Source organism: Drosophila arizonae, chromosome 3, assembly GCF_054131065.1.
Source record: "Drosophila arizonae isolate 15081-1271.41 chromosome 3, UAZ_ARI_1.0, whole genome shotgun sequence".
NCBI classification, from domain to species: Eukaryota; Metazoa; Arthropoda; class Insecta; order Diptera; family Drosophilidae; genus Drosophila; species Drosophila arizonae.
The window spans coordinates 25,913,616-25,941,474 of NC_142923.1; the positions used below are offsets into that span (position 1 = coordinate 25,913,616).

Consider the following 27,859-nt stretch of genomic DNA (forward strand, 5'->3'; position numbering starts at 1 on the left):
AAATTTGAGATGAATTTTATATTTACGTAAACTTTGAATATTTTGTAGGCCATAGAGTATAGAATATTGACTGACCATTCCTTTTGTTTTTATATTTCATGTTCATTTAATTATAAAAAAATTTTACTACTCCATATTCTTTTTATACCCTGAACCCATTGAAAATGGGAAATCAGGGTATAATGGTTTTGTTGAAATGTATGTAACAGGCAGAAGGAGGCGTGGCAGACCCCACAAAGTATATATATTCTTGATCAGGGCGACGAGCTGAGTCGATTTAGCCCTGTCCGTCTGTCTGTCTGTCCGTCTGTCCGTCTGTCCGTCCGTCCGTCTGTCCGTCTGTCCGTCTGTCCGTCTGTCCGTATGTTTGAACGCGTCGATTTCCGAAGATATAAGAGCTAGAGACTTGAATTTTTTTTTAAAATGACCGTATATACAGCGCGGACGTCGAGTTTGCTTTTAAAATTCGATAAATCATCCCGTTATGTTTTTATCGAGTAAAAACATTCAAGTTCAAATCAGGTGCCTCTATAGCTAATTGTGAATGATTTTTCTTTTTTCAAATTTCTCAAATATTCAATATAATATGTAGATCATATGCTGAAAGTTTCATTAAATTCCGTTCAGTCAAAAATTAATAAAAAATAATCAAATATTTGGCCAATTAACAAACGCACGTGCAGCAGCTACAACAAAAACATTCGTTGAATCACATCAGCTGTTAGTTTCGTTTAGTTTTGGTAGATGGCGCTGCAGCAGTGAATCTATTTGAGTTTTGCCAGCGCCACCAGCAGGAGTGGGGTGGCCTAGTGTGTTAGGTGCATGACGCTCGATCAAGAAGTCGCGGTTCGAATCCCGATCGGTGCAACACTGATGTTTTTTTTTTTAATTGTTTCAAAATATTTTTATATTTTCATAAATACGTTTTCTATTTAATTTATATTTTTAAATACACCGAAATTGAAATTTTAACTATACTTTATGTGCGTTTTTAATAGTTTGGTTATTCTAGCAGATTCTTAGAATCACATCAGCAGTTAGTTTCATTTAGTTTTGGTAGATGGCGCTGCAGCAGTAAATCTATTTGAGTTTTGCCAGCGCCACTAGCAGGAGTGAGGTGGCCTAGTGTGTTAGCAGCATGACGCTCGACCGAGGAGTCGCGGTTCGAATCCCGGTCGATGCAACTGATGTTAATTTTTTTTTAATTATTTCAAAATATTTTTATATTTTATTAAATGAGTTTGGTATTTTATTTATATTTTTAAATACATCGAAATTGAAATTTCAGCCATACTAAATGAGCATTTTTATTTGTTGGGTTCAGGGTAGTATCTAGTCGAGCACTCTCGACTAGAGTTTTCTTACTTGTTTTTTTTTATTATACCCTGAACCCATTTTCAATGGGAAATCAGGGTATAATGGTTTTGTTGAAATGTATGTAACAGGGAGAAGGAGGCGTGGCAGACCCCACAAAGTATATATATTCTTGATCAGGGTGACGAGCTGAGTTGATTTGGCCCTGTCCGTCTGTCTGTCCGTCTGTCCGTCTGTCCGTCTGTCCGTCTGTCCGTCTGTCCGTCTGTCCGTATGTATGAACGCGTCGATTTCCGAAGATATAAGAGCTAGAGACTTCAAATTTTTTTTAAAATGTCCGTAATTACAGCGCGCATATCAAGTTTATCATTAAAATTCGATAACTCATCCCGATCTTTTTTTATCGATAAAAAACCTTATCGAAAACCAGTTATAAAATTATATCTTCTACACCTTTATTGCTAGAGTCACCAAATTTTTAATGTATGCTTACATGCAATTTATACAATTTCGGTTTTTGTTAAAATTTACCCCCCACCCTTAAATTCACCCCCTCACCCTCACTTTTGTAAAAAGCGTATTTCAAGTACTAGAGACTTGTGCTTTGGCAATTACATGCATATCCATGTTATAATCATAATCTGAAAGTTTCATGAAGATCGTACGTCCATAAAAAAAGTTATTAAACAATTAAGTTCTCATAGTAAGCGCACACTGCAGCCCATGCGTGTTTATGCGTGGGTGCTTGTGTGTGTATGTGTTTGTGTATGTGTGTGTGTGTATGTGTATGTATGCGTGTGTGTGTGTGTGTGTGTATGCGTTTGTGTATGTATGCGTGTGTGTGTGTGTCTTTATGCGTGTGTGTGTATGTATGCCTGTGTGTGCGCACGTGCCTGTGTATGTGTGTGTGCGTGTTTCTTGTGTAAGCTGAAAGACGCGAAAAATTATTGAAATATCTATTGCTGCAAGGGTTCAGGGGATCTCGTAGTCGAGCAGTCTCGACTAGAGCTTTCTTACTTGTTTTTATTTTTTTTTTGTTTTTTTGTTTTTTTTTTTTTCTTTTAAAATGTATTTAACCTACGAATCTATGTTAACTTATTAAACAGAGCTGATTTTCTGTTTGATATTAATTTAAGTATATAAATTGAAATTGTTCTCAATCTCTTATGTATCATATAAATCTACCTGCATACATAAAAAAATGTATTGATCTGAAAAGCTTGTTAGAAATTGTAATCAGAGCTTGGGATGATTAGATATCAATAGTTGGTAATAATATCCGCCGAGTGCCTGCAAATTGGGTTTCATTTGATTGATAATTTCACCGATGACTAATCGAATTTATCCGTTGCTCTACAGCAATCGAGACGGCGGCCGGTGCGCGGCTTGCTTCATGTGAGTGGAGATGGTCTGCGCGTTGTGGACGACGAGACGAAGGGCCTCATTGTGGACCAGACCATCGAGAAGGTGAGCTTCTGTGCGCCGGATCGGAATCACGAGCGTGGCTTCAGCTACATTTGCCGGGATGGGACCACTCGGCGCTGGATGTGCCACGGCTTTCTCGCTTGCAAGGACTCCGGCGAGAGGTTGTCGCATGCTGTGGGCTGTGCCTTCGCCGTTTGCCTGGAGCGCAAGCAGCGGCGCGACAAGGAGTGCGGCGTGACAATGACCTTTGACACTAAGAACTCGACCTTCACGCGCACCGGCTCCTTCCGACAGCAGACGCTGACCGAGCGGCTGGCCATGGCCACGGTGGGCAGCAACGAGCGTAGCGCGGATGGCCCAGCGCTGCCCGGCCCGCCAGCCGCCACGGTGAAGCCGTTCAATCCGTTCGCCATCGAGCGGCCACATGCCACACCGAACATGCTGGAGCGGCAGAGCTCCTTCCGGCTGAGCACCATCGGCAGCCAGTCGCCCTTCAAGCGCCAGATGTCGCTGCGTCTCAATGATCTTCCGTCCAATGCGGATAGGCAGAAGGCCTTCCTGGCCGCTGCCTCCGGCCACCCGAATCCACACTCGCTGCACACTCCGCTGCGCAGTGTCTCACCCATTGCGGAGGTGTCGCCGGCCAAGACGGCTGGCGGAGATCCGGCCATCGTGGCCGCCGACACGGTTAGCCAGCTGTGCCAGGAGCTCAGCCAGGGGCTCTCGCTGCTCACCCAGACGGACACACTGCTGGCGGCTGGGGATGATCTGAACTTCAATAACAACCGCAGCATCAATCAGAACATCATTGCCGCCGAGAAGCAGCAGCAGGTAATCTCGTACAGCACCAGTGGCAGCGGCAGCACCAGCGCCAGTGGCACGCCCACTGCTCAAGTGCCGCCTCGCGTGGTCGGCATGGCGGTGCAGCCGGCTGTGCAGTCGCCGAAGCGCACCAGCTTCGAGCCGGTCGCCGATGCAGTGGAGCTGCCCAATGCCGATCAGTGGCTGGGCCAGGTGGTGCGCACCACTTCGCCCGCTGTGCCACCCAAAAGGCCGAGCTACTTGGCGAACGTGGGACGGGCTCAGACCATGTCGGCGAGTGCCTCAGTCGGTGGCGGTGGATTAACCGATACCGATCCCTTTGACGCTGAGTGGGCGGCCAATGTGGCAGCGGCCAAGAAGATGTCACCGGATCTGCCGGGACAAGCAACGGGATCTGGCATCACCAACAGCAGCAGCAGCACCGCCACCACCAACAGGCACAGCACGAATCCGTTTATCTCACCGCCGAAGGCGCCAGCGCAATCGTTCCAGGTGCAGCTGTAGAATGGTGCTTCCCAGACAGACAGAGAGAGAGAGAGAGAGAGAAAGAGGGTGGGAGAGCTGGAGTGAAAGAGAAGGGTTGGGCGATGGGGCGATCCAAAGTGTGGTTCACTTGAAAAACGTAACTTAGTGTAATGGGGCAGAGGACAGCACGACGGGAAGTTAGATAGAATTAAAGATAATGATCAAGATACCGCTATTCGATTCCAGGTACTTAACGCAAACAAAACAATTGTTGAATTATATATATATTAAATACACTATGAAAGTACAGAGACGGGAATAGACCGTTAAATATACGCTACGCATAAAGTAAAGTTAACTACGCATAATAAGCAAAGCAAGGCACCTACACAGATACTGAGACACCTGCGGACAGGTGTGACAGGTCTGTGATGCTTAGCAATAATCAATGGAATGGTACTCGTACTGCTTACACTTCCGACATTCCCACATCAGCATACACGCATATATATATAATATAGGCACGGATATCCAGAAATGCTGCACGCCGATTTAGACCAAGCTCCAAGACCACCTTCGACAGCAACAACAGCAACAACGAGTGCACCTCTACTTTATAGTACTTATAGTACATAGTTTCACATGCCTGCACATTCATTTACATAAAAATATATATATATCGAGTTATATATGTGGTTAATGTTGATAAAGTATTTTATTTGGATGTAGCCTTCCACAACTTGTTGATGATCAGTCCCATTCTCGATACCTTCATATACATATACTGACTACCATACATATCGTACATACATAATGAGGATAATACGAAAAAAAATATATATATATACCTAATATATATCTAAAATAATGCTTGTGTATATGTGTATATCGAGAGTTCTATATATTTAACATATATATATATATGTATGCCGAGGGCCAATGTTTTGTCTGTCACTTTTGATTTATGCGTCTATATAAATATGTCAATTTTTTAATTTAATTTAAATTAATTTTAAATTGTACAAAATGTATTATACTTAAATTATAATAATAATTTAACAAAAATAAACTTCAAGTTAATTAAACAAAAAGGACGGTGTTTATTTTTATTGTATTTAATGATATGCTAAGAAAAAAAATGTATGCAAAGATGTAGTTGGCGGTGCAACATGCATCGAAAATATATATTCAATGTATAGGAGCTGTGTTTTTTTACATTATGAGAAATATGAATTTTATTATATGTATTACATTTAAAATATGAGCTTAGAAACTGCAGGCAGACAAAGAGTGAATTTACTGAACTAGGCTGTGAATATGTCTAGGATGAAAATAAGATGAATGTACAAATTATTTTGGTCAGGGAGGTATTAATATAAAAAATAGATAAATTATTATAAAATAAGCCTATTAAGGCATCGCTAGATTCCCATCTAGTACTGAGTTCCTCAAAGGCCAAACATCACCAATTCGCTCTAATTAGCAGAATTTGAATTTGAAGATTTCACCCCTTTGGCTTTAATCGGATCTCATTATTATTGTCAATTTTATTATATTTAACGAGTACAAAATTTCCAGTCCTGCCAGTTTATATATTAGACGCACTGCTTTACACTGCATAATTCCAAATTTTCACTGCTTGCCGTCGAAGCCAATGGGATTAGCCAAGACACGCACCTTTGATAAGGTTGGTGCCAAAATTTGAATTTCAGACAAACTGTTAATAGCGCGCAAGCAGTGTAATGTTAGTGATCTGTTAATTAACATTTTTCATCCAACATCTCATTTATAAATTCCATTAGTCATGCAGTCTTTTCTCATCATACTATATCAGTTTTATTTCCATTTAAAATTTATATACTGACACCGAACCGAAATCAAAAATTTCTGTAATATATGAATTTATATATATACAACAGTTCTGAATACAGTGACCAGGGCCTGAATTGAATGATAACTTTGAGAAGTTCAGATACCCGAGTCCCAGTACCTTTGTCCTAGCCATTTGACGGCTTCCAGCCGACCTTGGTCCACCTTCCAGATGACACCATTTCTGTTCGCCTCGAGGACTTCGACTAAGCTCTTACCGGCCTGTTTCGTCGTCTGTGTAGGATGTATTAGAAGCAACTTGCCCACGCAGGGCTCAACATTAAGCCACGAGTTACATTTATTCTTCAATGGATTTTGCGTAATACCCGGATTGAACGAAAAGGCTGTTACACCTGTGAGGGGCGCCAGTTTCTGTGAAGAAAAACGTTGATGAGATTAAGTCATATAGATAGCAGTAGATCTCCAGCTAATTACCGCTAGCGAGATAGTGAAGCTAAGGACTGCCGCCTTCGAGGCACTGTAAACAGGTAGTTGGTAAATTGGATTGAAGGCACTCGCAGAGCAGAGGTTGGCGATAACGCCACCCGGGCCCCCTCTGCGCTTGTCCCAAAAGTCCATGATGGCTGTTGTGGTGTTTACTGTGCCCTTGAAGTTCACATCGACTGTCTTCGCGATCTGATGCTCGTCCAGCAATCCGGCGCCATTGATTAGCAAATCAATTTTCTTATATTCCTCAAAGACTTTGTGCAGCAGTTCCCTGCTGGCCTCCAAAGGCAGAGTCACATCATATTTATAGAACTTAATATTTGCTTTCTTATTGATGCGTTTCAGTTCCTCCATAGCCTTTGGCTTGATCGCTCTACCAAAAATTAGCAGGTTCTAAATGAACAAATCGGTTAGCATTGCGTTTCATTAGGCTTTGTTGTCGACTTTTCACCTTTGGTCCCTTTTTAAGAATCTCCCGACTGGCGGCCATACCTATACTACCCAGACCGGCGACAAAAATTATATTTCTGTCAGCGATTCTTCCCTGCTTTATTTGTTTAGTTCCCTTTCCTCTTAATCTTCGCAGTAGCATAGAGCTTTTCTTACCTCCTTTTGCGTTCTCTTTTCGCTCTTTACTTTTCCTGATATTCAACATTTCTCTTTTTTCGGCGTCCTCTTTGAGCACCTGGATAAGCAGAGTCAGTTATTATGGAATTTTTCAATTTCATTATGTAAGAGTTGAGAGTGCACGATTAGCAAATATCTAGATTTTTAGAGCTCCCTACACTTAATCTAAAGTTTTATAATCGTGGATTATCTAACGAGAAATATATTTTGCATCCTCAGTGGCTTTTACAGCCTAAAAGGAAAAGGTTCACAGCCTTGTTCCGCTTATGATATTTAAAATTTTATTTCCGTTAGATTATATATAAGAAAGAGAGAGCAATATTGTCTAAATCTATTTACGACTCACCCTAATCAGGTGCTTATATTTGGCTTTAACATGATTTGTGGCTCTTTTATCACAGTCGTTCGGATCGTCTGGTTCGTTCCACCTTGAGTATGTACGAAACGAGAGTTTATGGTCTGATGGCTTGCGTTGAATATGAGAAAAGGCATTGCGTTCTCTGGGTATTTTGCAAATGTATCTGGCTGTGTTCGAGATCCCGTTCTGCAGCACTGCAGGGAGAATGTTCATTTTCTAATACTAATAAAAAAAAATTAATTTTAAAATGACAATTTGTTTCAAATTTTGAAAAATTCTACGGATCACTTGGTTGGTTGGCCAGCTAGCTGGCACAGTCTTTCGATAAATCGAATTTAATTTATATGATGCTTTATGAACAGTTAGTTCTTGTTGAGCGTATACGCAATATTGAGTCGGCACTTATTTGAAGACATTTGAAGACCTGATAAAAATCTGGCAAGGCATCCATAACTTACAGAAACAAAGAGAGATAGAGAGTGAGATAATGAGACACAGAAACAGAGAAACTGATCAAAAAATGTTTCCGACCGATCGAGTTAAGACATAATCGATAAGGCATAAGAGTTGAGATAACATGGAATCTAAACTGATGCCAGGATTTAGGAAACTATTTTTATGATAATAAATTATGATTGAAAAATAATTTGATTGAATTTTGTTTCAGCCATCGAAATCTGATCAGCTCAACAGTCAGTCAGAGAGAACGCTAGAGACTTTAAATGATAAAGTTGAAAAAAAAAAAAAACTAAGCTTGAAACAACTTAGAAACCCAGGGTATTCGGGTCATTTGCAAGCCGGACCCTCTCGAGTTCCATTTTGAAGGCATTGAGTCAGTTTTAATTTTGTTCTGGGCGCAAAAGAAAATGAAAAACAGCACGAGGCAGAGCAACATTGGGCTGCTAAGCACCCACTGAGCTCTCATTAGCCCATTTGTGACTATTGACGGTAAACAATGCCAAGCTTTGACTCAGACTTGTGGTGCAGCACGAACTCAGGTTTTCCCTGGAGCCTACGCTCAGAGGCTGCCCTGTTAAGCAAGCGAAGAGAAATGCTCGAAGCAACGGGCCACAAATTTATGACTTCAAGGCTCTGGCGCGAAAACGAGCACGGAAATGCGAACGAAACTGGGAACGCGAATGGGAATGAGATCGGGAACGGGAATGGAACGGGAAAGGGAAAGGGAAAGAGCGGCCTCTGGCTGCTAACTACCGAAATTTACGATCGGCGCATTTAGGTGGCCCATTGTCCGCAATGTTTATGCAATGTTTTCTGATTTTATATCAGCAGCTGGAATTTGTGGAGCTGCTACAGTCGGCTTTCTTTGTGGGCGTTGGGGAATGACACTTTCGGCAAAAGATTGCAAAGATAGCCCCTCTTCTTGCCTATTATCTAGTCGTCTGTCCAAAAATACTACAGTAGATAACACGATTGCGAGCAAATTGTTATATTCCTGCAAACAAGTCGATTCGCAAGACCAAATCGGGCTCAATGCTAAATGGTCAAACATTTAGCTGAATCCTTAGAAATTTCCCAGAGGCTTCAGCAGATCTCATATGAGCTGCCGCTGGGGGCATTTGAAAAACAATTTGGATTCATTTGGTCTTAGCACAGCTGCCAAAAATAGAAGTAGACCCAGAGCCGCCACTGAATTGGCGTTTGCTGCGCTCCGCTGATGAAAACGACTCTCGGTTTCCAGACCTTACAATTTCACATGTGGGTTGAACATGATGAGCCAATTGCTGTGCTTGCAGCGAATGTATGTTACCGGGTCTGTATGTTAAGCACTTTCTGGCCGAATCCCATACCAAATCCCAATAGTCTGAATGTGGCACAAACAGTATCAATTACCAATTGTTTATTTTACAACGTGTTCTTGATGTTGTGGCGGCTGCTGCGGCTGACGCAGCTGCTGCTACTGCGACAATGCCTGGTGGTCGGGTCGGTCTTTGTTTGTGGGCTGGTTTGTTGAGGCTCGCCAGCTTTGTGAATCCATCAATTGGTCGTTATCTTGATCGGAAACAATCGCAATCTGTCTACAATTTGTACAATGTTTCGGTGAAATTTTTCTTCTTCTTCTAAGGTTAATAAATTAGACTTTTCAGCATTAGTAAAAGTAGTCTTTAATTTTGTTTAGTTTCAGCAAAACTAATCCCCAAAAACACCCAAGATTCAATTGCTTTTCGCTTGCTTGTTTGACGTGGACAAGTATTTATATACATGTGCACACTTATATCATATACAAAAGCTTAAAAGCTTTCTTATTGAAAGCTTAAACAGTCGATGTACGTTTTGTTACTGTTTATTTTTAGTCGAGCGTTGAATCACCGGCTCGTTGGTCTAGGGGTATGATTTCCGCTTAGGGTGCGGGAGGTCCCGGGTTCAAATCCCGGACGAGCCCGAGTTGTATGACTTTTTATAATATATTATTTTAAATTTTTTATATATTTTTTTTTTAATTATTAATAGGTGTAATTAAGTATGCGGCAGAAGAGAATTAGTTTTATGACATTAAAATTATTAGTCAGAGCATCTAATAAAGACACTCAGAATAAAGTTTTATTTTGGTCTCTCTACCTTTTGATTTCCTGTTCAATTCAATTCAGTCTATGTACATTTGTAGATGATTCGTCAGTTGTGTTTTGCGTAGCCAGACGACTATTATTTTAAATTTTCAAAATTTTAAAAACAAATTTTTAAATTTTAGCTAAAATGAAATATTTTCCTGAATTGCTGAAGCATGGAATAGCGTGTACACCCAGATACGTTTCCAAAGTATCCAGTAGTAAGCCACACAGTCTGTCCAATTCTAAGCGTAAGTCAACAGATGGCGACCATGTTTGGAAGATATCCTTGCTCAAACGGTTAAAATCAAACAACACAGATTTTAAGGACCAGAAAAAGGTAAGTGTTTAATTATTATAAATGGCATGGCTTTCAAAAGTTAATTCATATTTCAAACACATATAATTTTTTGAAAAAAAAAAGGCAAATAAGTTAGGATATGATTTCCCTATTCCCTGATATTGTCCAAAAGTTGCATTAGGAAGTGACTAAATACTTCTGCGGAATTCATATAACTCTCAATCGTTAATATTTATTTTCATCTAATCCGATATTAATTTTTCATTCCCTTAATAGCAATATTATATATCTTCATTTTAATTAAAAAGTAACATATATCCGCGCATTGGGCTCGTCCGGGATTTGAACCCGGGACCTCCCGCACCCTAAGCGGAAATCATACCCCTAGACCAACGAGCCTGTTGTATATCGTTGACCGCCCAAAATTTATTTATATCGTATTAGCGTTTTTACTAAAAAAAGGCCGAATTTAAAGGTAACAATAAATAAAAGTGATTTAAAACAGTGTCACTTTATTAATTTGGTTGCATATAGTCGTCTTTTTCTAAAAATACCGGTTATTCGTTTTCTCATACTCAAATAGCTTTTTTGGCGAGATCGCTTCAACTGGCTCGTTGGTCTAGGGGTATGATTTCCGCTTAGGGTGCGGGAGGTCCCGGGTTCAAATCCCGGACGAGCCCAAGTAGTAAAACACATTTTTATTTTATTTTTTATTTTTGTTTTTTATTTGAAACTATAAACAATTATTTATACTTTTTTAAATTTTTGCACAAATAACGACTTAATTGTAAAAAATATAATATATTTTGCGTTTGCCACCAAAGTGGTACGAATAAAATTTCATCAGTAGTAAATATTTGATTAATACCAATGGTTAACAGAACAAATAGAGTTTAATTTATTAATATTTATAATGCAGTTATATGCTTATATGTGTAATATGCATCTATGTATGAATGCAAAACAATTTTGATTGTAGATTAAAGACAAAACCTAACAAACTACTGACAATGCCATCTACATATAATAGTTGAGCATATTTATGGTTTAACTGCTGTTATCGGTTTATTTTAGTTTTCTTTTCAATTTGGCCTAAACACTACACATAAGTAAATGACACATTTAATGGACATAGAAAGTTTGGATAAATGTTACAGATACAATACAATAATAAAATAGCTGATAAATACATAAAATGTTTTCGTCAACAAAGAAAATCCGATTTTAGCCAATAATTAATAAACCAGCCAGTAGCTAGTTTACGATGATCTTGTTGTTGTTGTTGTTGGTTGTTGTGTGTATTATTGTGATTAGTTTTTCCATTGCTCAGCGTCCCTTCCAGCTAATGGCGGAGGGGGGCGAACAGTCGTTGTTAGTGTAACTCAATCTCGTTCTCCTAATCGCTCCTGGTTAAGAGAATCTGCAGCAACATCACCAACATCATCTTTGTTAGCCAACTTCATATTTATGTATTTCCATTCGATTTTGCATTTGGTTTAAGTTTGTTGTTTTTTTTTTTCCTTTTTTTTTTTTTACATGTTAAATATATAAAATAATTTATTTATTATTAGCACTAATTATTCTTTGGTTGTTCCACTGGTTTTGTTGTTGTTCTTGTTCGCTCTTGGTTATGGGTTTGGGTTTCCATTCAATTCAATAGCTTTAGCGTTTCATTAGTTCATTGTTGTTCATTGTGCTTTTTCCTGTTGTAATTCATTGTCAGGGTTGTGCTGTTGCTGTATGTTAATGACGGCTGCCGTTTTATACGTTCGTTTGTGACTTGATCCCTCTGAATTGGGCAGGTTAATATTATTAGCAGTTGCCGTTGCTGTTGCTGTTGCTGAAGCTGTCGTCGATGATGCTGGTGATGTTGTTTTAGCAGTGGACTTTCGTAAATTCTTTCCAAACGTCGAGTTGCCTTTCAGACCTTTAATAGAACAAAGCAAGAGATAAAATAAAAAATTCATGAATATTATTTGGCTTAAGGCAATTCGAATGAATCTTTACATGTAAAAATCATGTGTATGTGTGCTTGAATGTGTGTGCGTGTGTGTGCGTGTTTGTGTGTGTGTGTGTTAGTGGAAAACAACGTGTAGATTATCTTATGGACAAAAAGAAATGCTTTTACACTCCACACCCGATAATAGAATAGACAACACATACATTTATCGCTGCTGTGTAGGCTAGCTAATAGTGGAGAAGAATATGTAGATAGATAGAGGACCACAGTGAAATACGTTATGGACAGTGGGTAGAGATTTAGAGAATTAGAGATTTGTTGTACGGCGGTGCTCAGATCAGCGTGATAGGAAAGTGAAATGCAATTCGTTTACCTTGAAAACATAAACGATTCTGATAGATGGCAAATATATCGTAGGGCTTGTAGCACGGCTCATAGGCTAGCTCAATGTCAGCGTTATCGATATCGTTGCCCGAATCAGAAATGTTTGTGGCAGACGACGTTTGGCAACGACTGAGCTTATGGGAGGGTATCACAAACTGGTTTTGCTCCATTTTATCGGGCTCTCTCGATGCCGTTACGGGGTCTGTGTCTGGGTCTAGAGATGCTGTTGTTGTAGCTGTTGTTGTTGTACTTGTTGTTGTTGTTGTTGTTGTGGATGTGATTCTTGTTGTGTCTGTATCAACCATTATTTGTGGTGGGCTCTGATCAGGCTTTTTTTTTTTTTTTTTTTTTTTTTTTATTGTTTGGTTTTTGTTTTTGTGTTGCGGAAGATGGTAACAAAGTGTATTAGTTTTTGGTATTTCTTTAGTTTAGGTGTTAGTCACAGATATTTTATACATAGAGTCTTAGGACTACAGACAATCAATATTCAAATATAAACAAGCAGAGCTATCTACCTCACTGTCCTGGCAGGCAGCGTCCTCCTTCGATCCCGTGGTCAGGCCCTGCACAAAGTGCACATCGCTGCCCGGATCCTCTGAGGCCAAATGGGCGCGGAATTGTCGATTTCTGTAAATGAAAATGAAATATCGATTGAAATTCGTCTGATAATTCAAAGGGTGTGGATAGTTTACCTCAGCTCCAGTTGCTGCATTTGCTGGAAGTGCCGCAACTTGCCATTGGCCTGGTGCAGCTTCTCCTCCAGCGCAGCATTTTCCACACATTTTATGGAATACTTTTCAGAGAATGACAGAATCTCCATGCGCAGCTCGTCGAGCTCCTCCCTGCAAAGAGTTTACGAATGGCATTATTGAAATGTGAAACACTCGCTACGTTTCTTTCACTGTGGGCACTTACTCCTTCAGCTTGGCGCCATCTCCGCGTATGTGCTCCCCGCGCTGCACCTGGCGCAGGAACTCGGCTTTGAAGCGTGCCACCTCGCGTTGCACCTCGCTCTGATGGGCCTTGCGCATAGCATCCAGAGCAGCTAGAGTTGCCTGAAATTATAGCAGGAGGGTTGTGTTAAGATCCCCATAGAAACCGAATGGACTTGTTAATACGAACCTGCGTTTCCTCAGCTAACGCTGTTTCCTTCTCCGCCAGCAGACGCTCAATTTCCTGCTTGTGCTTCTCCTCCATATCGCAAATAAGTCGACGATGCGATGACTCCATGGCACTGAGCCCCTTCTCGCATAGTGTCTGTAGGGATAGATGAGTGCATTGGTGGTATATTGATATATGATTATGGATAGACCTACCCTTAGCTGTTCGATTTCCGTCTGATAGCGCTTGCGGAAGCTGAGCTCGTCTGGGGCATTGGCATGCTCGTGGCTATACACCTCCCTGAGGCACTCCAGCTGCTTGCCGTGCTCCTTCTCTAGCAGATCGAGACGTTTCTCCATGCGCTTGCAGCGCTCCTGCTGCTGGCCCAGTTCGTCGCTTAGTTCATTGCGCTGCTTCAGCAGCAGCTGCTGCTCCTGCTCCTGGCTGACGCACTTCTCCAGGGCGGCTGCCAATTCGCTCTCACGCTGCTCCAGCAGCTGCTCGCTGCGCTGCAGATCCGTTTCGGTCTGCTGGTGGAGTGCTGTCAGCTTATCGATGCGCTGCCGCAGCTCACAGCACTTATGGCAGGAGTCCTGCAGGCACGACAATTCCATTTGTTCGCTGACCAGCACACAGGTCTCGGTTAGAGCGCGCTCCAGTTGCCTCAGTCCGTCCTTTCGCTCGTTCAGTGGCGACACCGAGCGACGACTGCGATGGCCCGCACGCAAATGCTGCAATTGGGTCACACTCTGCTCGAGTCGCTCCTTGCTGCTGAGCAGGACATGCTCCAGACTGTGGAGTCGCTGCAGCAGATGGGCATTCAGGGGCGATGACTGACTGCTGGACTCGCTGCTAGACTCGGTGCTTGGGTTTGAGCTGGGCGTCGACTGGCGCTCCACGGTCTCGCGCTGCAGCTCGCTCAGCTTCAGCTCCAGCTGCTCCTTGCCCTTCAGCGAGAGCGAGCGCCGTCGCTCCGATTTGGCCAGCTTCTGCTTCAGCGCACGCACCTGCCGCTCCGAGGTGCTATACTTGATCGTCAAGTCCTGAATGCGAGCGGCCATTAATTGCAGCTGGGCCCCATCCTCCATCTGGCTGCGCTCCAGCTTCTGCTGCAGCGCTGTCTGGATCAGCTCGAGGGCATCGTATTGATTCTGGGACTGCTTCAGTTCACGCTTCATGGCGCGAATCTCGTTGACAGCCTTCTCGAACCGACTGCGCAGCTCGTTGTATTCCTCGGCCAGCGAATCCCGCTGCAGGCAATAGGGATCGATGTCGCTAATCGTGGTCAGGTCGCTCAGGGAGTCCATGCGCTTCATTTTGTGACGCTGCAGATTGCTCAGGCTGGCCACCTGACTGTTGCCCGCCTGGAGCTCACGCAGTCGCTTATATAGACTTTCGTTCTCCTCGATGCCCTGCGCCAGTCGATCCTCCAGCTGTTTGATCTTGCATTGGCTCTCCGTCAGCTGCACGCTCAGACCGTGCACAAGCTCCGCTGCGCTCTGCTTGGCGCTGTTCAGCTCGGCATTCAGCTGCTGTTGCTGCTCCTGCAGTCGCGCCGTCAGCTCCTGCTCCGTGCGCTGCAGCGTCGAGAGCAGCTCGGACATGCGTGCCTCCCGCAGCTTCGCCTCTGTACGCAGCGTTTCGCATTGTTGCTTCAGCTCCCGATCACGATCACGATCACGGTCTGGCCGCATCTCTTCGGGCACTGCCATCAGCGGCAGCTCATCGCTGGCCACACTGTCGACGGTGCTGCGACGCGAGCTGGGCGGGGAGCTGCGGCTGCGCTTGTGGAGACTAGCCAGGCTGCGATTGCGCAGGCAGCTGCGCAGAACGGGCGGAGAGGGTGAGAGCGGCGAGCCCCAGTCGAGGCTGTCGCGCCGCCCGCCCTCCGAGGCGGTGCGGTACTCCTCGTCCGAGGAGAAATGCGGCGCATTTGCCGGTGTTCCCGGCGTGGCCGGACTAGAGCCGAGTGGATTTGTCTGCAGTTGCGCCTTCATGAAGTCCTGCTCAATGTCGCTCGGCTTCATTGCCGTGGGCGACACCGTTGTCGCCGTGGTCTCCAGCAGCTGGGGCAGACCCGCTGCACTGCGCAGTGCCGCCAGCCAAGTGTTGCGCGAGCTGGGCGAGAGTCCGGCCAGGAACAGACGCTGCTTGTCCCAGGTGATCAGCTGAAAGGCGTGCTGCTTGCTCACGCTGGGCTCCTCGACGACGTTCGACAGGCTGTTCACATCCAGGACACCATCGAGCACGCCCCTCTCCTCGCACAGCGGATCTCTGTAGTAGAAGAGCGCCGCACCACTGAGGGTGAACCAGTGCTTGCTCCACTCGCCCGTGCGGTTGTCCAGCTTCATGAGCCAGCCCTTTTTGGCATTGAGGGACTCCTTTAAGCTCTTGGCCGACGACGATTTGCCGGAGACTGTGCACTTGCTGGACTTGCTCAGGGGCCTCAGCTCGTCCGATTTGGCCAGATAGTTGGCGCACAGCTCATCCAGATTACAGCCGCCATCGGGATCGCCTCGCTCGTGCTGATAATGCTTAGCGGGCTTCAGCTGCAGCTGCAATCGGCTGCCGGCCTTTCCACTCTTGGCGCTCTCCACTTGCTGTTTCGATTGTTGCTGCTGCTGCTGTTGTTGCTGCTGTTGCTGTTGTTGTTGCTGCTGTTGTTGTTGGGATACCAGCACCGTTGGTATCTTCTTGACTATTGCGGACACAATGGCTGGCGTTGAGTTGGCCGCCAGTGGTAATGACTTTGGTCTCAGATTGCCAGTCGTTTGCTCGCCTTTACCGGAGCTCGTCACCTGGAAGTCGGTCTCGTCGCGCGACGTCTGGTACGGGTAGTGATGATTGTTAAGCGCATTGTTGACAGCCGTCGACCAGCGCTTGTTCTGCTGTTGACTAAGGTTCGTTATCGTATTGGCAATATCCTTGATGGACTTCTCATCTCGTCGAATGTCCTCGATCAGCAAACAGCCAGTGGGCTGGGAAACTGCAAAGAGATCGTTACGAATTAGTGAATTGATTATAGACAGTTGCTTGGGGCCCTCGACTTTAGGGACCACCGAAAATGAAAGTCTTTTAAAATCGAAAAAAGAAGGGAACGGACGTAAAAAAATGGGGCCCTAAATTGATGGTTGCCTAAGGCCCTGCTGAGGGGGGTGAACCGGCACTGGGCGCAATCTAGAGACTCTCAAGTAATATTATTTTGAGCTCTCACTCCCTCAAGCTGTCAAATTGAGCAAACGCTTTCATTAGGCGCATTGAAATATGAATAGGACCAACTATTTTCTAGAGTCTAAGCGTATCAGTGTCAGTGCTTGCTCAGGGATTCCATACTCGCAGAAATGTTATCAGCCAACCGAAAGCCATAAACCGCGGAGCAGCGCTAAGTTATTTGTGTGCAAACATAATAAAATTATTAAAACGAGTGGAATGGTAAGAGGATCCCTTTCGTGGCTGAGATGCGCGATAAGGCGAACAAGTTTTCGCCGAGGAAAAGGAAACCTGTGAGAGAGTGACGAGTCGTTGCGGTGTGGTAGTGGTAGTAGTGCCATAATTTTATTAACACCCAAACGAGTCAACGATCCATCGGGGCACTATCGGCCGAGAGGCATTGCCGCCGAGTTGTCCCATAAATATATATGATTACAATATATATATATATATATATATTTATATATATATTTAGAAGTGCCCTTTATATATATTTAGAAGTGCCCTTGGGCTTGGCTGGCTGGACCTGTTGCGGAATTTTTATGATAATAACACAAATTTCCGACCAGGCTGCGCACCTTTTTTCTCTTTTTAAATATTTTTAATGGATTTAACCAGCAAAGTCTGCGCTTAAGTGTGCATCAATTCGGTCAGTCGAACAGGTTGAACTCTTAGCTAACTTTTTGGCCAATCGAAGCAGTCCGCGTTTATCTTGATTATTAAGTTGTGGGCAACACAACGTATAAGAAATAAGGGAAATAACAAAAAACAACAGCAACCACTACGAAAAGCCGACTTCTTTCACTCTGAACTTGTTGGCTGAGGCTGAGGCTGAGGCAGCCAAGCTAAGTTAGTCAGCCTCGGTTGGATCATGTTGCCAGCTTCGCGACGGTTACCTCTGCTCGAGACGGACTGACTCAACAAGCAGGTTCAAGGTTACTGTGCTAAATGGTGGGGCATGTCTTTAATTGGCCGACTTGTCGGCCACAGTTGCCAAGCAGAGACGGCGACTACGAGAGGACGGACGGTGTTGCCGTTGATTAGGCTCAGCTCGACAGGCGTTGGAGCTATGCAAGCCAGCAATTGAATTTATAATGCTTACAGTGCCTATGTGCGCCACTAAATTCAGGCAGGCATTCATATTAACCTAGCTGACTTTACATTTGTACTAAATAAAAGATTTAATCAGGCTATAAAGAGATATTCTAAGGAAGGGATTCTCTGAAATTTCCTATGCATAATGCAAATTTAAATATAAATTGAATTTAGTAAGTACTTTTGATTCACTTGTAGAGGCCTGTCCATATTCGATGAACCCAACTGGGTAACCCTATATCTTTTGATTCATTAATATATGGTAATTTCATATTATATATGGTAATTTCCTATACAAACAATATATCTAGCTCAATTTCGGGTTTCATTCTCTACTTAAAATTTAATCGAATATCGATTTTACTCTTTTCATTACTTTCTTCGTTTTGCACTTAACTGTGTCTGAAATTGACTCTAGTGAGTGTGCCCAAGCTCCATCTATTCAATAGATCAACATACATGTGCTGGGAGCACAGGAACGGTGAACCTCAATAATTATTTTCGGATGCTCAGCAGACCAAAAACAACATACGATAATGTTAAAGTATGTAATGTTAAAGCTTATTAAAATACCAATAATAATTGCATAATTCAGCAGCTGCATCTTATTAATAACAGGCATAAATATAATTTATTTACCCTCCATCTCTAAGCTATAACTAAATCAGAAATGTCCTATTCAGAGTTAGTCAACAACTGCAGCTTCATTCATTCAATTTACAGATTTCCCCATTCTGCAATTCAATTGAAGCTTGTAAATAATAAAAAATAAGAATAATCACTTGGTTAACATTCTTTAATTAAACACGTTTGATTAATTAGTTCAGCAATTTAGTCCACTCAGTCATGCAGAAGTAAACCAGCTCAGACTCCGCCTTGGCATAATTAATAATCAAATTGGAAGTTCATTTGCCCGTGTTCGCCTCTTCGCTTCTTTTGGGCAATAAAAATAAGCCGAGCCAACTAGGCTGACAGCCCAAGGCACTCCTCCTGCTCCTATGCCGCCATGACTTTGAATAATTTCTAACCGTCTGCGACGCCGCATAGAGACTACTCGAGCACGAGCGAGCTCTACTACTACGTCCAACTAAATGTGCTCGAGAGCTCGTACTCTCTCATGAATATTGATTGGTTATTGCTGGCTGGCTGGCTGGGTCTCTCCTATCCCTCTTAAATTGTATTTCATATATGCATTAGCCCTTCCCTACGTCGTCTATATCTTCTACTCTCTCTGTTATAGATTGCGGTACGATATAAGGAAGCTGCTGTCTTTAGCTAACATATCTTATTGCTGTAGCTGGCTGAAGACATAAAGCGGATCTGTCTTGAGTTCCTATTAAAAAAGATCATTGTAAAGTTTTATCTATATGATTTGTATTCTGTTCTCAGGCTTTATATTTCAATTCACATCCAATTCCAAATCAAAATCAATACATACTTCACATTCAAATTTGTTTGGCTAGCCCCAACAACAAGCACCAAACTAGCACCAAACTAGTCCAGCTAAAGTTGTGTTTCGTCACCTTTGGATGCATAATTTGCAATGCATAATTTAGCAATGTTCGCTCAAGCGACGACTAGCCCATTTAATCTGTGGTCCATTCTTTGACTGCAAGATTTATTTGCACTGTAATTATTCACTTTGTGGCAACTGCCGTGAAACTCGCCCATTAAAGGCCCCACCACGTACACCGCATAACAACACACTGGCTACAGCCGGAGCCTGAGCACACATTTCTTCTTTCTGCGACTCTCTGTGCAGGGCGGGCGGTCTGTCTGTCCATGGAGCAGACCCCAACAACGCCATCACAGGCGTAGGAAAAACAAGTTAGTGTGCTCTATTTGAGAGGTCTCGACTGGGAGATACCCCAAGGTACTTATGAAAACATAGGCTGCCTATTTGGAAAAAGAGAAGGAATATGAGTACCTAGACGACCGTTAAGTATATAAATAACGTTGAGGACTAAAGTCTAACCGACTGCACAATACGCTGCTGATCGACCAGAATTTTGCCATTTATATGGTTGATGAATTGATAAAAATGTTTGAGATTGTTTATCTACCTGATTTATTTTAGTTAAGCTCTGAGTCCAGTTACTGCAGAACTTAAGCCAGGCGAACTCTGCTTTTTATTTTGTAAAGTTCAGTTGTGGCATATGCCACGTCAGTTCTCGAACGACTCAACTGAGCTCGCAATTTATCAGCAGAAAATATGAGGATTTGTTGTATGTGCCAAGTCGTCCTAGAAGATCACTCGAGAATTCAAGTAACGGCAGGAAACCTACGCAGCAGCAGAGCTAATGTGGTGTGTGCGTTTCTGTTTTCTTTTTGCTTTTGGTTTTCGGTTGAAGTAACGAGAAGACAACGACAGAGAACAACGATCTGAATACACTATAATTTGAGCGTGAATATCATTTTTCCATGAACAAGTATCCTGCAGCAATGGATGTGGGAACATTCACAGTAACTGCAATTACCTGGACTCGGGCCCAGCGAGTTAGCTCCGAGCCGAGCCGAGCCGAGTCGAGAGCTTAGGTAGTAGTAGACCTCCAGAGGTCCAGAGCTCAGATCTCTGAGCACAAGGGCAGGGACCATTTGGGCATTGTGTGCGCCTGCTTTGGATCTAAAGCAAAATTTATGAAGCCTACCATTAAGTAGGCAGCTGCTGGGGGAGAAGGTGGCCAGTTGGCAGTTGCTGGACTCGCATTGTTGTTGTTACTGTGTGAATTCAAGGTTAATTTCGTAGCCGGGTCTTTAACTAGCTGCACGCACCGCCCCCAAAGGAACCCCCCTCGCCTTGGCATGGCTCTACGCAACCGTTGCAACGAGGCGACGCATCGCCCTCCCCCTCTCTGCCCTACCCTTCCAGCTCAGCGTCTGTCTGGCCCGGCCTGGTCCGGCCTATGTCTGTGCCTGATAATTTTGATTGCTGCAAGCCATAAATGATCATAAAAATTATAGCAGCCGATACAAAGAGGGCAGCGAAGAAAAGCAAAAGCAAAAGCAGCAACAGCAAAAATAAAACAAACCACAACTACAAAATGCCCCGATAGGAGGACGGGCGGGGGATGGGGGCATAAAATCACAATCATAAAACAGATTGTGCAAATAAATGCTTTGAGGCGAAAAGTAAAAGTCACTTTATCATCGTTGTAATATATGTCTGGGCGCATACCTACATATATGAATGATGTATACGAAAGCCTCTTCTTTATCAAGTCTGACAGTAAATGGGGAGTACTTAAGGCGCTGACCAGTGGTCGTTCAGTTACTTTAAATTCGCTACAAATCAAATTTTTACTGAGCAAGGCAAGACAATTCTGATTCGAACCGGTTCAAACTTGAAGCTTTAGTGTTTGCAAAATAAAGTAGAAATCTGTATTGAAATACATTTAGTGTAAGACAAATTCGAATTAGGATTGACGTAGGCCTATAATTCTTCTCTCTTCTCTGTCTTTTTTTCTAGAATAGAATTATAAATAAATTCTTGATTTTGCCTTAACTTCGTAAAATGAGGGGCTCTAGCCACATCTATAATATAGTTAAATATTAATTAATAAATTTTCCTATACATTTCTGATTTTAATTTTAAAAATTTTAAGATATATTATAGTTCAAAGACCACTTCATTTCCATCCGTTAACTAGATTTGACTTCTGATTTTTATTTTCAATTTATGAAATATATTATGCACAAAAAACGAATTCAGGTTGACTATTCTAGGCTTAAGGCTCCATTTCTGTTTACTAGATTAGCGTAAGAATTTCTTAATTTGGATTAGTTCAGTTTAACTGCTGAGCTCTTGAATTTTCAACTTCTAAAAGATATAGAGTAAACAAGGATTCCAAGTACAATGTCAAATTCAAGTTGACATAGGGTTCTATATCGGCTAACAATATTTTAACTAGGGTTGTCTAACAATATTTGATATGATATGATGATATTGATTCGCATTCATTCATTTTTAAATAGAGCTTACCACGATTTGTGATTTCATTGCCCGCATTGCGATTGTTCTCATCCTGTCCGCCATGGCAGTTGGATGGAGATGTTGCTTTTGTTTTCCTCGACGTTGACACCTGTCGCTCCTGATTCTCGTCTTCGTCCTCCTCATCCTCACCCGTCTCGACGCCATCGTCGGCATCATCATTGGCCATCGCACTGACTGTTAGGCCAACGTTATTCGTGGAGCTGCTGTCCTCGAGATTACACAGCAGATTGCCGGCCGATTGGGAAGACGTTAGGGTATCCTTGTGATAGGAGCTATGGCGGTTGCCCAACTTGATCGCCATGTCCACGTTCGAGGACTGACGCAGACAACTGATCTGGCCGCCCGGCAGCGTGGTGCTGCGCTTGTGCCGGCTCTTTGATTTGGGAAAGGCTGTCAGTATATTGAGCCACCACTGCGACTCGTCCGGGCTGATGCCCTTCACAAAGGTGACGCGATCCTGCGCCGTTATGGCAATGGAGTTTGGATGGCCGGTAACCTCCTCGGCGCTGCTTACTTCGAGCACTTTGGTCATATCGATGCAGGCCTGTGGTATCGTCTCGGGCTGCAAAATAGAAAGGGAATGGAGTTTAGATAGAATTTCTTTTTTAACTGTAATCCTTTCTAGAGATATTAGGGTCAGGTATACCACAATATTCTGTGGAATAACTCTTTCGCATATATGTATCATATGTATCATATCAATAACCTTTGTGAAGATTCTCTATGACTCTAATGCCAGTTTGAAACATTAGGAAGATATAGTATATATGGGTTATATTATATATATTTACGGGATATCATATATAGTGGACTTTCTCTTTGAATTGTAGAACTCAGCCCATTACTGCCTATAGGTAACTTCCCATGTTATTAGAGAAGCAATCTTATAATGAAAACTGTAAGCGTTGTAGGGCAACACCTATTACCGCAGAGCTTCTCGTCAAAATCGACAGTTCTGAGAGCTGAAATCACAGCTTTATCAGCTGGATGACTGACTGACTGGCAATATATGAATATGTGAAACTTAATCTAGGCATAGTCTAAACAGTATAATATACAAAATATACTCACATAATCATCCACTGAATAAGTAAGCTCCCCATCATCGTAGAGGACAAACCATCGTCTTTGCCAACGCTGTAAAAGGCAAAAAAAGAAAGATTATTTTAATCTGTTATTTAACTCATCAAGAGTCGGTAATTTAATAAGAATCAGCCCCCCATTCTACACGCTGAAAGTAAAAATAAATAAAATAATATATGAATATAATATGAGCTCAATATTAGCCTAATCTCTTAATTGCTAATCAACACCCTGTTGAGTCTGGTTCTCAGTTGACGATACACTGAGAGGCTCTCGAATGAATCAACACACACTAGAGAACGGCATTCCCATATTTGTTTCGGTGATATATTTACATATCAGACTATTGGCCGTGTGGCTCGTGCCTTGTCAGATCATTACCATTTTAGAATTTTAGCATTTTCGGGCTTTCGTCTGCCTACGAGAGGTGGTGATGGTAAATTATTGTCATTGGATGTGACTGCTACGCCCCCTTTTTTTTTTTTTAGACGAAGGAATCATAATTCTTTCATATGTCGCCTCGCCTCAGCTCCAGTTGCCGTCATCATCCTTACAAAAAAAAAAAAAAAAAGAAAAAAAAAATGACTAGCCCATGCAATGGCATTGCATCTATATACAGGTTCTGATTGTTATTGTTGCTTGGCGCAGATGAATGCAGAAATCATAACAAATGCACAGCCTGGGATACTGGATACTGTATACTGGTTACATCTACCCGCAGACCCAGTGCTCGAGGACTGGCCCTGGTGATATTTATTGTGGGGCTGATATTTATGTAAATTGCTAAAAGTCAAAGCAAATTAAGCCCAGGCCTCAGCAGCGATGACGTTGAAATGTTGCATCCCATGTGCGAGGCTCAACAGTTTATTACACTTTTATTAAAGTTGCCCGCTTCGCCCATTAACTGCACAGATAGCTATTGTGCTAAATTGTGGATAAGGTGTGGCCAGGCACACATGCGGAGCAGCAACTTCGGTTTAGTTGGTCTCTTATTCAAAATTCATTTCGTATAGATAACTATGCGAGAGTGTCTATAAGTTATTTGTCAGCTATTGCTATCAGTTCAGTTCAGCTCAGAGCGAAATTCAAACTATAAATCGAAAGTTTTTCATTGATAGAAAGTTCTTGAAATAGATGATCATCATTTATTTTGCCCTGTTCTTTTTTTAGATAATTATTTGTAAACCTACTTTTCTCGGCAGCTGACCGAGGTGATCTGATTGAATGATTGACTGCTGACAGATTGATTGGTTGACAGACTTTAACATAGGCTGACAGGGACAAACGAAATAAAAGCAGCGATAAATTTTCATAAAAATATTTTATAATAATGAGGTCATTGACTGATTCATTCATACATCTAGCAATATAATTAATAATATAATAATTGTATAACAGAGATAATTGATTGATCCGACAGGCTTGTGATAAGCAAGATCAAATCAAGAACTTATGCAGCTGAACTGATTCATGTATGTATATGCATGCACATTACATATGCTTGTTATACATTGATACTATTAACAAACCACACATATTTTTATTTTATTATATTTTTGTGTGAATTATACTTAGTATATATAGTTACAAATATATATTGACAGTAATATAATTAGCAGTCCTTACCCTACACAAAATTCAAATCTACTGAAAATATAAATTTTCCCCTAAAATAAATAAAATTGTGCCTATTTAGAATGTAAAGAGAATAATCTAGAAAAAAATAAATGCATTGTAAGGGCTTGTTCATACAACTTAAGCTATATTTTTTCAAAGTGTATAGTGAAATAATGGGTTAGTATCTCTCGCAGGCCTAGACTGCTAGGTAACACACATAAAACATAAAAATAGAGCTCGACTGATAGTGAAATTTACTCAACTGATAGGCCGGACTTGTGCTTGCCTGATAAGAGACGACACCCTATCAGCAGACGTTCGCAGTGCTTAAGGGTCTGCACTGTGGCAACACATTCTCCCAATTAGTTAAACGGTCATTCAAAGATCATCTATAATCAATTAATTATAGATTTTGTTACAACACGATGACAGACAATTCTGTAAAGGTCATAAAGAAAGCAAATAGAATTTTTATGACGGACTTAAGGCTGCTTAGGAAGACTACTTTCACCTCGTTTAATGTTGGAAAAATCCCTAGTTGACTAAGTAAACTCTGAGCAACATATGCCACCGACACGTGTGCTTGGCAATCTGCCAGATAACTAGATAAATTTATTTTTCTTATACCTAGAACTCGTAGCCCATGATGGGGTATATTCATTTTGTGTAAATAGATAGACAAGGTTTGAGTGGCTTTAAGAACAATTGAGCTTGGCTGACGATTTTTGTTTAATCGCCGGTCCCAGGGTTTTTTATTTCTAAATACTTAGAGCTCTTTATCATATACAACTCATCATATGAAAATATGTGTTTACATGATAATTCGCATGCTCATCAACGTCGATTAGAGCCCAGCCCTTAACGTGGAATATATTAATATTTTCTATGTACACAATAAATGTTCAAATACCCCCACGCAACAATCGAGGGAAGCCCATTTCGGGTAAAAGTTTTCTGTATACTAGAGATCTGCATAAATCGCAACTAATTGCGGCTTGCGGCTAAGACAACAAAAACATGTCTAACCAGAATGTGTATATAATTAGACGTGAATGTAAATACAGAACTGCTCAAGTGGTCCATATACATCATATATATAGAGTGTATGCTTACAGTAAATAGACTTAATTAATATGATATATAGTCGGAGCATGAATGTCGTATGAACGAATTGTTGACATTCCACTTAAGAAATGTTTCGTAAATTATGTGGGATTGGCTATTTCTGGCATGGGCTACGTGTTAAGTACTTGTTGGCTCCAGCATGATAATTTTTTCAGTGGCCACGCCCCTTTTTAGCGACGCGCTACTCACTAGATGCAAATCAGCTGATGCTCAATTTGCGACCACAACAAAAATAACAAAGTTCTTGACTACGTCGATTGCTTTGACATTCAGTGAAGGTTAAATCTCCTCTCCATGCTAGCTGCGAACTGCAAACTGCGTTCTCCCTCTCTTCACTCAACTATCGCACACTGTGCTCGATGTTTCCATATATGTGTATGTATATGTGTGCTTATGTGTATGTGTGTATCGCTCTGTACTGCTGCATATCGCCTATTTGTTCTCCCATATTTACAGCAGAGCATTTCATTACTTAGACATCGACCTCGACATCCACCGCCTCCACGACTTAAAGACCTGGATATGTAACTATTTAAGGCGCTGCCCGAGTTGGCGTCTAAGTCGGCGTCGATGTCGACGGTAACGTCAACGTCAACGTCGACTACGCTGCCGGCGTTATTGAAAAGATTTTCCGGTAATACCGGCAGCGTGACAGTACGATTATCAATAACGGGAAAATAGTAGGACTATTCGTAATCCTAACATGCATTTCACTTTTACCCTGCACAGGGCGGCGGCAAAGATGCAATCGCCGGCAAGAATATCATTTTCGTCGCCGGCCTGGGTTGCATTGGAATGGACACCAGTCGGGAGATTGTCAAGAGCGGACCAAAGGTAAGGCTGTGTGTCTGCATGATAGATCTTTCAATACAAATTTCAATCGTTCCATAGAACCTGGTTATCCTTGATCGACTTGAGAAGCCAGAGGCTATTAAAGAACTAAGTGGCATGAACCCAAAAACAAAAGTAACTTTCCATCCCTATGATGTAACCGTTCCATTAGAGGAGTCCGTAAAGCTGATGAAGACAATCTTCGACAAGCTGAAGACAGTCGACTTACTCATCAATGGAGCTGGCATCCTAGACGATCACGAAATCGAACAAACCATTGCAGTGAACTTTACAGGCACAGTGAATACCACCACGGCCATCATGCCCTTCTGGGACAAGCGCCAGGGTGGCCCAGGCGGTGTCATTGCGAACATCTGCTCGGTGACTGGCTTCAATTCGATCTACCAGGTGCCCGTCTATTGTGCCTCCAAGGCAGCTGCCCTCAGCTTCACCATGTCGCTGGCTGTAAGTGATGAGTCTATCGACTTAATACAGTGTGCAACGATTGTCCAAATTTCATTCCCCAATATAGAGACTGACTCCGGTTACTGGCGTAACTGCCTACTCCATCAACCCTGGCATCACGAAGACAACTCTGGTCAACAAGTTCAACTCGTGGCTGGATGTGGAGCCTTGTGTGGCCCAGTTGCTTCTGGCGCATCCCACTCAGACGACTAAGCAGTGCGCCAAGAGCTTTGTGAAAGCGATCAAAGAAAATAAGAATGGCGCCATCTGGAAACTGGACTTGGGTACCCTGGAAGCCATCAAGTGGACCAAGCACTGGGATTCCCACATTTAATTGTTCAAGTCTCGAAACCCAGAAGTTTGTGTAGCCGACAGACCAGATTCACCAAAAGTCAACTAAATTTTAAGTTTAAGTATAAGGCTAAAAACAGATTAGATATTTTTCTAGTGAAACAAATATACTCACTTAATTTATGAAATTGCAAAGTCTAATATCTCAATCGGGTATAAACATTTTGCACATGGTGTATGCTGCGTCGGAATAGAATTTTGTTTTCATTAATATGATATGATTCCTAAAAATACCTATGTAAATTTCCTGTTTTTCAACTTTTATAAATAAAATCTTTATGATTTTTTTAGTTCTGTGATAAGCTCAATCTTCGTGTATGCTGCAACCTCCATGCATCCAATCAGTTAGCTCTAAATAATATATGCGAAATAGAATCTAAACATAGAACAGAACTGCCATCGTTTTGAATATAAAGTCTTTAGTATTATTTGCGTCATATGATAATTCACTTTC

The 27,859-nt window shown here is 42.2% G+C and overlaps 4 protein-coding genes and 3 non-coding genes across 13 annotated transcripts in view; 4 read left to right on the forward strand and 3 right to left on the reverse strand.

The window, feature by feature from the left end:
• numb (NUMB endocytic adaptor protein) overlaps positions 1-5,117 on the forward strand; it is a 31,241-nt gene extending 26,124 nt beyond the window's left edge. For all 4 annotated transcript variants that reach the window (XM_089463317.1, XM_089463316.1, XM_018004360.2 and 1 more), the window contains one exon: positions 2,674-5,117. In XM_089463317.1, coding sequence (XP_089319443.1) covers positions 2,674-4,065 — 1,392 coding nt within the window. In that variant the 3' untranslated portion in view covers positions 4,066-5,117. The remainder of the gene's footprint in view (positions 1-2,673) is intronic.
• Positions 5,118-5,838: 721 nt separating this feature from the next.
• On the reverse strand, positions 5,839-7,655 carry LOC108611140 (alcohol dehydrogenase-like). The gene is made up of 4 exons (XM_018003620.2): positions 7,316-7,655; positions 6,794-7,027; positions 6,331-6,735; positions 5,839-6,267 (listed from the first exon to the last, which is right to left on the reverse strand). Exons 1-4 carry the CDS (start codon positions 7,538-7,540, stop codon positions 5,995-5,997), a joined length of 1,137 nt encoding a protein of 378 aa, XP_017859109.1. The 5' UTR covers positions 7,541-7,655; the 3' UTR covers positions 5,839-5,994.
• A 2,001-nt stretch (positions 7,656-9,656) lies between these two features.
• On the forward strand, positions 9,657-9,728 carry TRNAP-AGG (transfer RNA proline (anticodon AGG)). Its single transcript has one exon. It is a non-coding gene; the product is annotated as a tRNA-Pro (tRNA).
• Positions 9,729-9,930: 202 nt separating this feature from the next.
• LOC108611141 (alcohol dehydrogenase 2-like) lies at positions 9,931-27,533 on the forward strand. The gene is made up of 4 exons (XM_018003621.2): positions 9,931-10,231; positions 26,488-26,592; positions 26,650-27,054; positions 27,122-27,533. The coding sequence occupies exons 1-4, from the start codon at positions 10,040-10,042 to the stop codon at positions 27,386-27,388; spliced, it is 969 nt and encodes a 322-aa protein (XP_017859110.1). The 5' UTR covers positions 9,931-10,039; the 3' UTR covers positions 27,389-27,533.
• On the reverse strand, positions 10,520-10,591 carry TRNAP-AGG (transfer RNA proline (anticodon AGG)). Its single transcript has one exon. It is a non-coding gene; the product is annotated as a tRNA-Pro (tRNA).
• Positions 10,801-10,872, forward strand: TRNAP-AGG (transfer RNA proline (anticodon AGG)). The gene has a single exon. It is a non-coding gene; the product is annotated as a tRNA-Pro (tRNA).
• osp (myosin phosphatase Rho interacting protein outspread) overlaps positions 11,694-27,859 on the reverse strand; it is a 102,264-nt gene continuing 86,098 nt past the window's right edge. For 2 of the 4 annotated variants that reach the window (XM_018003615.2, XM_018003613.2), the window contains 9 exons: positions 23,005-23,070; positions 21,922-22,495; positions 13,853-16,623; positions 13,659-13,793; positions 13,452-13,591; positions 13,229-13,378; positions 13,052-13,163; positions 12,526-12,865; positions 11,694-12,119 (listed from right to left, as the gene is read on the reverse strand). In XM_018003615.2, coding sequence (XP_017859104.1) covers positions 11,881-12,119; positions 12,526-12,865; positions 13,052-13,163; positions 13,229-13,378; positions 13,452-13,591; positions 13,659-13,793; positions 13,853-16,623; positions 21,922-22,495; positions 23,005-23,070 — 4,527 coding nt within the window. In that variant the 3' untranslated portion in view covers positions 11,694-11,880. Of the gene's footprint in view, positions 12,120-12,525; positions 12,866-13,051; positions 13,164-13,228; positions 13,379-13,451; positions 13,592-13,658; positions 13,794-13,852; positions 16,624-21,921; positions 22,496-22,724; positions 22,868-23,004; positions 23,071-27,859 lie in introns of those variants that run through there. The other 2 variants (XM_089465618.1, XM_018003618.2) reach the window with 2 other exon arrangements.